The sequence below is a fragment of the Gallus gallus genome, chromosome 15, assembly GCF_016699485.2.
Source record: "Gallus gallus isolate bGalGal1 chromosome 15, bGalGal1.mat.broiler.GRCg7b, whole genome shotgun sequence".
Lineage (NCBI taxonomy): Eukaryota > Metazoa > Chordata > Aves > Galliformes > Phasianidae > Gallus > Gallus gallus.
In genome coordinates, this window is record NC_052546.1 from 7489032 (window position 1) to 7501557 (window position 12526).

Sequence of the window (12526 nt, forward strand, 5' to 3'; positions counted from 1 at the left end):
CCAGAGGTTACCTGTGCCGCCCCTGGGTCGCACCGTGCTCCTGGCACAAGGCAGTGACCCACAGGGCCTGAGCCCATTGCTCCCAGCCACCCGAAGGACACGAGCAGGATTTTAGACTGTTTCCTCTTCCAGTGATGGTAAAACATCACAGTGCACGGGATCGGCAGACACCCCTCAGCACAGCGGGCTGCCCTGCCTTGCAAGCACAGCGCCCATAAGGTGCATCGGGTGCACAAAGCAAACCCACTGCAGAGGCTGTTGGCACACTGCGGGGTCACCCCAGGCCCAGCACTGGGGGCACCGTGCTGCCGGGCAGGGCCGATCCCACTGCAGCGTGAGGGGGACCTGAGGGCTCCTGCACTGAAATCTTCTGGTTTAATTACAACAATGGTACGTGCCTCTCTTGTAACTGTGAACGCTTAGATAGTTTAAAGCAGGCTGAAGGCAGCCCCTGCTGCGCGCGCTCACAGCGCTGTTGGCTTCTGAGTTGCGTGGCACACTGAGCCGTGGGAGCAACACCAAATTCAGACCCTTTCAAAGCACAAACGACGATCCGGAGGACCTTCCCCATGGCAGAGAGAGGCCTGTGGGAGACACCCCTCCTCAAAGCAAAGCATTTCCGAGCACACCTTCCCCTCACACAGTTCGATCCCCATGCACACACTTTGCACAGTGCACGCAGCCACTCCCAGGTCCCCCTGGGTCCCCCACACCCGCAGCGCGCCCAGCTGTACTGTAGGGGCTCCTATTTACCGAGAATCATATGTTTTCTGCCCTGCTCCTCACTGTATTCAGAACAGTTACTTAGCTTCAATAAGCCCCTTGTTAAAGCCTTTTCCCTTCTGTAATCTCATCAAACTAACCAAAAGGAGTTTGTTCTGAAATAGAGTCCCATTTTGTAACCTGGCTTCCTATAGGAGATCTCCCCACGCACGCTCGGCCCCTCCGCCACAAAAGGGCTCTGCTTGTCCTGGTGGCTAACAAAACCCGCGGTCTGTTTGGGTTAGCCAGCAGGGGGTTAATGAAAAGCCCGGCCCTGGGGACTCCCACCTTATCTGCAATCATGAATTTATTGAAGAATGTGTTAATGTGCTGGATTTTATTCATCAGGGGTCAGGGCTTTTCAAATTCTTCCTCCCGGCTCCCCCTCTTTCCATCCCTCCCCAGCAAGCTCACAATGCTGTTTAAACAAAGGGCTCCCAACACAAAGAGCAAATTTACACAGTAAAGTTTTCTTGCGAGCCCGGAGCAGAGTCTGGAAGAATTCCAGCTTTATAAAGAGAAAAGGGGTGAGGGGAAGAAAGGGGGAAGGGAGAGAGGGGCATTTCACAGAGAATAAAAGGAAATCGAGAGAAGTTCCCACCTCCGAAGCCCAGCACTGCTGCCAGTTAACTCCAATGGGCTACAAACCCTCCAGGGCTCCAACAGGACATGGGCCCTCCTAACACCATTTTCAGTGTCCTTCAGGGAGGCTGAAATTAATGTGTTAACACCGTGACCCGAAATCCAGCCTATATCAACATATAGACATATACATCAACGTACAGACTGCCAGTTCAACAGCTTCATAGAATCAGAGCGGCTAAGGTTGGAGGGGACCTTAGAGCCCACCCAGCTCCAACCCCTGCCATGGGCTGGATGCTCCCCACCAGCTAACACGGCCATCCATGGCCTTGGGCACCTCCAGGGACGTATGTGAACAGGTAACATTTATCACTGATCGAACACTGTTGGCCAGAGCACATGCGTTTCCCTGAGCTGGGTTCACAGGTGGTGACATCCATGAGCCACAGCTGCACACAACGCAGCCCAGTGTGCCTGCAATCCCACTCCCAGCAGAGAGAGAGGCTGGGCTTGGTGGCTAGCCATATGGGTTTTGGTGCTAAACTGAAATGCTGAGGCACCCCCAGCACTTTCTCAGTTTTCAGTGTTGGTCAGAGCTTTGGGAATTAGGGAACGCAGCACAATCCTGCACCGCTTCACCAAAGAGGACCGAGGTGCACATCCACACATTGCATCCACTCCAGATCAGACGTGTGTGCTCAAAGCCACCAACGTTAACACACGAGAGCTCCTTCAGCTGACACCTTTCAGTTCCTCATGGCCACAACAGCTCCCTCCCACCCCCAGCCCCGCAGCCTGCAGGTGACAGAGGGATGGGGGATCACGGCATACTGGATCCAGCTGCGCTCCGGACAGATCCCTGACTGCAGAACATACAATGCATATTTATGGGGTCTCCTCCGTGACGAGAATCCCAAAGCCTCACGCAGAAAGTAACTCAAAGGACATAATGAAATCAGTTCAGTGTCTTGGGGAAGGAGACACACTGCAGCCAGACTTCAGCTCTCAGCACAAGGAACAACAACTTGGGGAGCACAGACTGTGAGCACCCTCCAACCAAACACTTGCCTTTCTGCACTGAATAAGCAGAAGTCCCTGCTTAAAGCTGACACACAGGAGGACATCACCTCATCACCAAGGCAAGCACTGGGGACAAGCAAGCACCTTAACAGCATCCAGAGGTCACAGCACAAGCTGCCAGCGTGTACGGCCAGCACAGAGTGCAGGGATTGGGGAGCAGCCAATCTGTGCCCATCCATCAGCACACAGTGAGCACGGAGCTCCTCCAGTCCTCAGCACCAGGAACAGCCACCGTGTGGGCAAGGGGCCACGTGAACCCAGCAGTAACAGCATTCAAGAGATCTGAGCAACCATCCGAGCAGAGTGGAGTTACCATCATGGAAATGTCTATTCCAGAAGTGAGGGGCTGGGAAGAAGGAAGGGGTGAGGAGTGGATGCTCCCTGTGACCAAAGCCAAGTCCCATGGGGACTCCAACCATACCAAAGGACACCAGGAAGGCCGGCTCCCCCCTCTGGTTCCTCTCTCAGGATTAAGGGAAACCCAAACTTACAAACCACTAATAACCTCCCCCCCCCCCCCCCCGCAAAAAAAAAGTTCAATAAAAACTTACAGGTGTTGGTTTTGAGCTGAAAAGTTAACAAATCATGCACACTTCTTGCACAGCAAGGAGCAAAAAGCTGTGAAACAGCTTACCTCTCTTTCACACGTTGCTCTGCCCCTTCAAGAACATGAAGAGCACAGTTTGAACGTGAAGCTTCCTCCCCTGACTGACTTGAAAAGGGTCTCAAAAGTTTCCTTTAGTTTCCCGTTTGTGCTCTCAGCATTGCAAAAGAACGCAGAGGGATCGTATGGAATACAGCTGGTGCGCTGTTTGCATTTTGATGCATTACGTGTGAGTTAGCAGATCCCCCATCCGGCATCAAGCAATGCTGCAGAGGCACGGGATCTGCACATGGGCTACGGGAGATGCGTCGGCTCATCGTTCCATCCCACCCCAAAATGCAACACGGCACAGCTTTCTGCATCCCACCTCACACTGAATGCGACGTTAGAATGGAAAGAAACGACCACACGAAGCTGAACGTCTCTTCTGCTTCCTCTGAGAAAGATAAGCAAGGCCGTTCCCTGGGTTCAGAACCGTGTTCTGATGTTAGGATACGAAAGGATTAAGAGTCCGAAATTTGAATAACTGAGAGATGAAGGGATCTTCCCTGTTTGTTTTTTACTCACAGAATTTAGCTCAAAATCTTGCCTGGAGAAGTTCTGTTAAGGATTCAGCTCCCGGCTGACACAGGGAAGGAAGAAGCTTCAATACATGCAGAAACTGAGCCAGCAAAGCCTAGCGAACGCTTGGGCAAGGGATGCCCCCTCCCTGGAGGTACAAGGCTGGATGGGGCTGTGAGCAACCTGGTCTAGTGGGAGATGTCCCTGCCTACAGCAGGGGGTTGGAACTGGATGGTCTTAATGGTCCCTTCCAACCCAAACTGTTCCACGACTAAGACGACCACACCTTGCTGCAGTAACCTGGCTCTGGGTGAAGCCGTACCGCTGAGGGAAGCCAATGGTTAGAGAGGATCTCCCACATTCTGCTGAGATTTGTCCCGACCATCCCGAGGCCCAGGGTTTACCTACATGGGAACAGCACCTTCTTCACATTCTTCACATCCTAGGGGAAAAAGGACCTGCTGCAAGAATCAAAGAACATGGCGTGACATATACAATAGCCACCATTAACATCATATTTATTGTTATTTAGTTGCTCAGTAAAACATATACAGATATGTACAATATGCATGAATACAGAAGACTGCACTTTACATATTAAAAAAAAAAAGAAAGAAAAATAACACTCAATTTCATGAGCTATTGTCACAGTCTTCCAACCAAGCATTTAAGAAATGAATTTAACAAGAATCCCAAAACAAAAAAAAAAACCAAAGAGGAAGGAAAAAAAAAGAGTACAGGATTGCCTAACACACAGCAGAGTCAAGTTTCCATATTTTACATGTGCAATAACATCTTTCAGAAGAGTTTGCTATGCAGTACGGATTACCAGTGTTTTGATTTTTATTTATGGTTGGGTTTTTTGTTTTTTGTTTTTTTTTTTCTCCTTTTCCATGATCCAAATTCGGTATAAAGAAATCACATCCTTTTGCTTAAGGCTGTTTTAAAGCCGTAATATTCTTGGGTAGTGAATAGTGATAAAGTTATAACTGCCGGATATCACAGCCTGCAGTTTCATCAGTCAGAATCTATGAGCGGATGGACTCAAACCAACAATTTTAATAGAGAATTTCTAAGACAAAATTAGACTATTTCCTCCATTAGCCTTAAGCAATAAAGGAGAAACAATTCTATAAAAATGGGTTATGCTCTTATACACCATCCATCGAACAGCTGTGAATCCAGCATTTCAGACAACCTCACACTGCAGCTTCAAAATAATACTCCAAATGTACCAATTTTGGGGATTTTTTTTGTCTGCCTTCCCCACCCATCGCCCACCTCCTCCCTCCCTCCCAACAGCACAGCCAACACGCCGTGCTCCAGCCTCCTGGGGTCATGTCATGCCTCCCTTCTTTAAGGAACACGTCAACATTTGGCCTTGCCGGTGGTGCCCGGGAGCTGTGGGACTGATCTCCTGCACTGAAAGGGCCAACCGGCCTCAGACTGACCACGTCTGAAAGCAGTATCCAAGAAAGGGCCCTCAAAATGGCCCTGATGGCTTCGAGGTTCATTCCTTCCCACCCAAACACACCTTACCTTTTCGATGACATTCCCCATAACTAAATAAAAACGAGCCTAGTCCTTCTCTCGCTGAGGCTCTAACAACTGAACTGCGATAGCAGAGAACTTATTAACCCCGTGAAAAAAGAGACTGGAGAAAATTCTTGGGAGTATTTCATAAATAAGGCCTATCCCGGCCTTTTTTTTTTTTTTTTTTGGCCAAAAGTCATCACTCCTTGCTATTAAAATGCAAAAGATGCATTTCTCAATTTGCTACCAAGCTTCAAGTTTAAGTACAGACTTTCTTTCAGCATACACCAAGAAGGACCAGCAGACGGGGCCAGGAGGAAATGGAGTCTCCAAGGCCAAGAACCAGGTGATGGGCAGCTGCCAACCTCCCACCTCAGGCAGCTCCTACAGCACAGGTCTGTGTGATGCTGGGCAGGGCAGAAAAGTTATTTCAGAATACAAAGGCTGCTCTGAAAGTAATCCCTCCTATTTATTCCCATGGAAACTACAACAGATGCGCACTATCTGATGGAGAAAATTCTCAACTTCTAAATACTGTTTTTTGAACAAGGGCACCACCATTTGCAGGGCATATTTGCTAGCGATGAGCAAGAATCTGCATGCCATGCTCATCAACATCTCATCGCCAGCAGAGGTGACCACTGTGATCATAGCTGAAACGCACCGCCCACTCCTCACTGTGCTCACATCCACTGCTGAGTCTCCATAAACGTTCAGCAAGCATCACTGAATGCCAATGGGGGCCATTTTTTTCCACATGGAGGAATTCCATTCCACAGCTTTGCTTCGTCTGCACTTCCATGTCAGACGTCATTTGTCAGGCTGCCCCTCTGCTGCCATCTGTCACACAGCAGCAGAATTAACGGGATATTGGTGGAAGGTTCAACCTCTCCTGCCATACCGACACCCGCCTCTGATGGCACGGGCCAACATCATGGAACTGGAGGCATTACTTTCAGAGCAGCCCTCTTAAATATGAAGCCATTATTTTAGCTACGCTGGTATTACTCCAGCATGTGCTGTCTGTACCAAACACACCAGGCTACGGGCATGAAATTATCCTCATCCTGGTCAGCATATGTACCGATTCTGTTCTGAGCTTTGGCAAGAAGAAATCCATAGAAGTGCACAGCAGCACTGGCACTGCTGACATCTGCCCCAGTAGAGCTGCCACCTCCTCCTTTTGCTCTGTCGGTAATGCCACTTGAGTTTAGCAAGACTGAACGTACAGAAGGTTAGCAACAGGACTGCACGGAACCATTTTATTTAGCAAAGCAATACGGACAGTAAGGCCCAGAGGAAGGTTGACCACTCTTTCTAACTCCTCACTACCTGCAAATCCCATCTGCCTGCTGCTCCCACTGCACAGAGACCCCATCCTCTCCTCATCTCTTATGGTTTAAAACCCTCACGATTCTGCTGTTTTTATGGGCTTGTTTCCAATTTGTATTCCTACAACCAAGTGAAAAAAGAAGACCCCAAGGAACGAGAACAACTCCAGGATAGAAGCAGAGCTGCAGAGAGCAAACCAGAAAGGAAGGATGCTGAAGACCAATGGAATCAATGAGTTTCTACTTACAGGAGGATTTCTCTTTAAAAGAGATTTGAAGCGTTTGATCCAGCATTCATTGAAAGGTCTCTTCCTGGTAGCACAGGGTGTGCATCCCTGACCTGAGGAAGCCTGAAAAACCTGTTCTGAACGCAGCAGGAAAAACTAAAAACAAAGAAGCAAGCCATCAGGCCTGAGCGATGGTACAGGAATGCCATCAGACCATGAACTCTTCCTAAATTTTCAGCTGTAAGAGCTGAAAGACAGTATCATATGTCCAGGCATGTGCTTTGCTGGGTTTACTCCAAGACACACCTAGCTTGAACAAGTATAAGCTAAAATGAAAAGATGAGAACTGAGGCCCTAATCCACCCAAGCACTCACCCCACGCTTCACTGGATACAGAAGTCTCACTTGGTTCAGCATATCCTTAAGTGACTTGCTAGACTGCATTTAAAGTTAAGCACGTATTTTGGTTAACTGGGACTTAACAAATCACGTCTTCCGGAGTGGCCAATGATAACTGCAATTCAACCTGGAGATATTTTATTGCAGGTCCAGGGAAAAGCTCCAAGCTTTCAGTAGCATAGACCTACAGAAGGTACAAAACATGGCATCTTTTGGTTCCAAACCAAGCGTGTGTGAGGTGGCTCCAGTCAATTGCTTCGGGATAGGCAAAAATCCTCACCCCAGTGACAGCTCCAGCTTCAATAAAAAGTACAATAATGGTGAAAAATCAAGGTCCCAAACCCTCCCTTTTTTCCAAAGTCACTGACCACAATCGTAACGGGAAATCAATCCATGCATGGTTAATAAGAGCACATTCAAATAACAAGAAATTCTGCCTTCTAAAACACTGTGAAATCGTTCTGAAGCCGCATACGATCAAGAGTGAGAATTTCAGACAGTGCTGTGGCCATTAGCATTGTAGGCAGAGTTCCCTCCCCATTGATGTCTACTGAGAGCCAGACTTCAAAATAATTAAAGGCCCGGCACAATCATCTAAAAATACAAAGCAGTCTTCAAATTCCATCCCTTGAGAAGGGACACGTTTTGTGAATTGATGAGAGAAGTAATAAATAACTCTAGAGAGGCTGACTCTTATTTCATAGCAAAAACGTAACTCCCCAGCGATGCTACCGAGCTTTGGGGAGCAGAGGAAGCCAGGCTGGCCTGAGCAAGGGTGGGACTGCTCACACTCCCTGTAAACAGAGGATACACAAATAATAGACAGCGTTACGTAAAGCCACAGGAGTGTCAGATCATCGTGTCGTTTGTGTTTTTATCTGGTTTGCTTCCAGCTTTCTTCTCCAATGAGTATTATCTACCGAGACCAGGAAAGCGTGGTTTTCCTTTTATTGTGTTCATCTAATAACAGCGTTCTTCACATGCATGGCAAAAAATGGAGCCCAGCCTAAGTTTGGAAGGGTCTAAGCTGGGGTCTCTCCCTGTCCTGGCAGATCAGGAAGCGCTGACCTCGGGCACGCAGCCCCTCGGTGCAGGCTGTCTCCAACCATCCACCTACTGTGACCACACTGGGACAGCTGCCATGGGAGCTAAGGCAGCTCCCACAGACAAGAGCATCACACCTCTGATCAACAGCATCTTCCTTCAGCTAAAACAGGGGGAAAACAATGGGAGCTGTGCTGCAGTGCAGCCTTGCAGCGACTTTGTGAACACCAGCTGGATGCTGGGCCCAGGCCTGACCTCGCAGAGGGCACTGCTGCAGCCCAGCCCCACAGCAGAGCACACTCCTTGGGCCAGGATACTGCTCTGCAGGCTATGAGCAACGCAGAAGGGGCTGAGTGCCTTTGGGGGGGATTGTTTTTTTTTTTTTCTCCAGCAGTTATAAAATAAAATGACAGCTCTGGGAACACCACCAGGAACACAGCACGCCTGGGAGCACGCGCACCCCTCGCTCCTCAAAGCGAGAGGGCAGAGGAAGAAAATGCTGCTGCAGCCTGGGTGTTTGGTAGAGGATAACGACTATTCATTATTAGGTAAACTTCCTGTTAGAGCTATTTAGGGAATCATCTGTGTACCTTCCCAGGCCATGCCCGAACCAGCCCAGTCATGACAGAGCTCCGTATCTGTGTTTCACAAAGGCAAACAAACAAACCTCTGTCCTCACCTCACAGAGAGATGGGGAGCAAAACGAGGGAGGGAGGTGCAGGCTGAGCATTATTCATAACAAACCTTCACGTTCTGAGGAAAGGATCGCCGCCTGTACGTTCAAGAGAGCATTCATCGTTTGGTTTGTACGGGACTGGCAAAAGCTGGGTGTCAATACATAACATCATGATGACCATTTCATTTAACCGGCATTTATTCCTGAACTGCTGTTCTTCAGGATGAACCATCGTAATAAGCACTGAGCAAAGCAAATCAAAAGGAAAAAAAAAAAAGCAATGAAGAAGAAAAGGAGGAGGAGGAGGAGAAGTAGCATCTTTGTCTTATTATGACATACGTGACTTGGACATACGCTGAGATGAAAGGAAAAGGCTTCATCTATAAATGTATGCCAAGATTACAGAATAATGGGGGGAAAAAAAAAGTGGTCTAGCAGGAAAATCTTAAGCAAAAGTGTGCTAACTGCAGAAGGGTTAACACTGGTAACATACTGTGGCAGAAGATTAAAAAAAAAGTTGAGGTTTACTTTAAATTAACCCTTTCCAGTCCATATGCCACTAAGCAGGTACCAACCTAGAAAAATAGTCCACCTAGCAGTAGCGGCCCTTTGAAATTAAAAAGAGAAAAAAAATAATTTCTTTTGTTCAAGTCAGGGCGGCCACAAAAGTCCCAAATCTGTTGGAGATGTCCGAGTGCAGGGACCTCCATGTCGGCACCGCAGTCCGGCCCTTCGCTTCGCCCACGTCGTCCGTGCAGTGCACCGAGAGGCACTGCAAGTGGCTGCCAGTCTGCGCCGTGGCCGACGTCTTGCTCGGGGGAAGGTCGTGGGCTGCAAAGGGTGCAGAGAGAGCGTTATGAGAACCACGCAGCACAATGCACCAGCGCTCACAGCACACAGCGGCAGCATCCCAAGGCAGGCGGGGTGGCCCCGCTCCCTCCCTCCCCAAACCACGTCCCCATGGAATTCCTTGCCCGACCCTCTCTTTTGCATGCACCACTTAAAGCAAGCATTCAGCACGTCCAAATGTTCTGGATTTGCATAGCTAGCTATGCAGGTTCTACTGCACACCCCAGCGCCGCCCACCAGTACCCCGAGTTGTTCATCACCATCTCCTATGGAACAGGATTCCCTGTTCACCTCTTGTAGTGGAATACCAGGACAGCACCCTCTTCCTCAGTGAAATCCATCTATTCTTGATTTCTCCTCCACTGCTCTTAGTCACATCATCACACACAATCCAAAAAACCCCAAATTTCTGTAAAATCTGCACATTTCCCTATGCACCCTTCCATGGGGTCCTTCCCACAGCCCTCCAAGCAGGAGGCACCATGACTGCTGGTGGCTGGGTGGCACAGGGCAGCCTGTTCGCTCCTTCCAGGCCACACCAGTGTGACAGCAAAAGAAAATGCTCTTGAAGATAACAGTCCCAGGAGCACCTCGGCTGCTGAGGGGGTGTCCGAGCCATGCCAGCAGCCCCTGCCAGGAGGGCTTCTGTGGGACCAAATTCCACCAGTAAACAGAGCAACAGTCTGAGTTGGGGCCACAGACAGTGTCCTGACAGGCAGTCTGCATTTTCTCTATTTCACCATTGCATTCATGTTCACTCAGGGGATGAAGAGTTACGAGCCCCACAGTTCTGCTCTGATAGACCCAAAGAATCAGGCTGGGGTGAAGATGATGCTGGAACACAGCACATATGCCAACAAATGCCTGTGAATGTTTAACCTCATTATGGCTTTTCTTCACGTTGCCCTTCCAGAGCTCCCCAGACCTAAGCAGTGTGGCTTTAGTGCACATGTGGGGCGAGCCATAGCTGTTCCACTTCACCCACTGCTGCACCAGATACTGGACACGAACCCCAGAGCTCCGGTGCTCCCCTGTACCAACATCACATTCATCCTTAGAAGATAAACTAGTCTGGAAGGCCCTGATTTCAACTGGAAATTGCTTTAAGTACTCAATTGTAGGATGTCAGAAATGTTCTTATTCAAAACGGCATCACAGCACCATACAGAGAAACAAACTGTAAAGCTGTGTTACACACCTCAGCTCAGCACAGCGGTGTTCAGGGTTCACCTTTCTGTACAACATTCTCAATTACTGCCGTAACAAAAACCAGCAGCTCAAAGGTGTTTTCTAGGCTCTGTGTCCTGGAGCTGCCTTTGGACTTCCTCGTCAGTTTTGATAAATGCACTGTACCAACCAGCAGAGCTGGAGCACAAGCAGCTCCCCATGCGATAACCAAACGTACGGATTCCAAAGGCTGCCTCAGCGCATCCTTTGCTCAGACGCCGACTTCTGCTCTTCTTTCCTGCTCCCCGCATCCTCCTCACACCCCAGGCCTCCTCCCCGCACCGCCTGCTGCTGCCTCTCTGCAGAACAACAACATCCCCACCTCCCCGGGGCTGTGCTCCAGCCGTGGCCCTACGCACAGCGCTGACACACGGCTGCAGAGCTGGTGTGCTCACATCCTGCAGGCACGGCGGCCCCGCAGGGCGAGGACTCCCCGGTACGTTGTTAACAGAGATGAGCGAATCCCAGGCTGTGATTGTGATGCCACTACGGGGAAAACGCAAAGAGAAACAAAACACAAAACCAACCCCTAAATAAACACGGCGGGGAAGCGAGGAAGGGAGACGTTCTTCTCATTCGTAGTTGTTCAGATCCCTTGCAATGCACAGTACTCGGTATTTTTTATTCTTAGGTCTCTCTGAACGTACAGGACATGCTGGTCTCGGTACAGGAAAAGACAGCGCCTTGAGATTAGTCTTTGTGACAGCAGCTTTCTTCCTCTGCTGCAGAAAAAGAGGAAAGAGTGCTACTCGCAAACTGCTGTCACAGGAGGCCCAAGGATATCTGCGGTGGTTTAGCAACGAGCAGTTACTGTAGGATGCAAGAGACCAGCCCTTCAGCTGGGAGCACGGGGACACCGACTGCAGGAGCAGAGAAAGCACATCCCCAAAGCAGGCACGGTGCCTCACCCGGACACCAACAGCACCCAGAGAGCACCAGCTGCTCAGCCAACAACCAAACAAGGCAGTTCTTCTACCAAAAGCACCCGAGGAATAGAAGACATGCTTGTTTACTTGTCAATCATATTGCCATGGTCCCCACACGGCACCTAGCTCAGCATCACTGTAAGGGCTCACGTTGTCTTGGTCTATTGCTACGAGTGCAGAAAATGATGCACTCAAATCCACAGTAAAAAGGAAGACAATGAGGGCTCGCAGGAAGGCTCAGAGCCAACGCGGTGTAAAACATTCCCACCAGATTATTTTTTTCCAACATTCCCATCATGGCAAAGCTGTGATGCTTTTCTGAAGAAACCCTTTGTATTAAGAAAGGGAAGTTGCTCTGATCCACCTGATGAGAACCATGTTCTTAAGCACGAGAACTGCCTGATGCTCATCCAAAACAGTACGTTCTCCCAGCAGATCTGTTTCACTGCTCCTCTCCTCATTCAAACCAGCAATGTCACAGCACCCACTTCATGCAGTGCACACACTCCTGAGGGGTGCTGTTAGCTGAGACCGATGGGACTCAGCAGGTTAAAATGAGTCGGATACAGCAAGATGGTGTCATCACTTCATTGCCTCGCAGTTGCCACGGTTCAGATAAATCACTGTCAGTCATGAAGCACACCTAATTGAAAGCAAGGAATTTTTAAACAAATTACGTTTAAACAATTTGCACAACTGCCTCTATTAGCAACTACCACGAGAAA

The 12526-nt window shown here is 49.2% G+C and overlaps 1 protein-coding gene across 2 annotated transcripts in view; it reads right to left on the reverse strand.

Moving 5' to 3' along the window:
- Positions 1-4090: 4090 nt before the first annotated feature.
- Positions 4091-12526, reverse strand: part of MN1 (MN1 proto-oncogene, transcriptional regulator) — a 36932-nt gene continuing 28496 nt past the window's right edge. The window contains exons 2-3 of one of the 2 annotated variants that reach the window (XR_003077827.3): positions 11403-11597; positions 9492-9630 (exon numbers count right to left, since the gene is read on the reverse strand). Coding sequence is in view for 1 of the 2 variants with exons in the window: in XM_003642206.6 (XP_003642254.4) it covers positions 9446-9630 (185 nt within the window). In the remaining variant the exon portion in view is untranslated. Of the gene's footprint in view, positions 9631-11402; positions 11598-12526 lie in introns of both variants that reach the window. The other variant, XM_003642206.6, reaches the window with a different exon arrangement.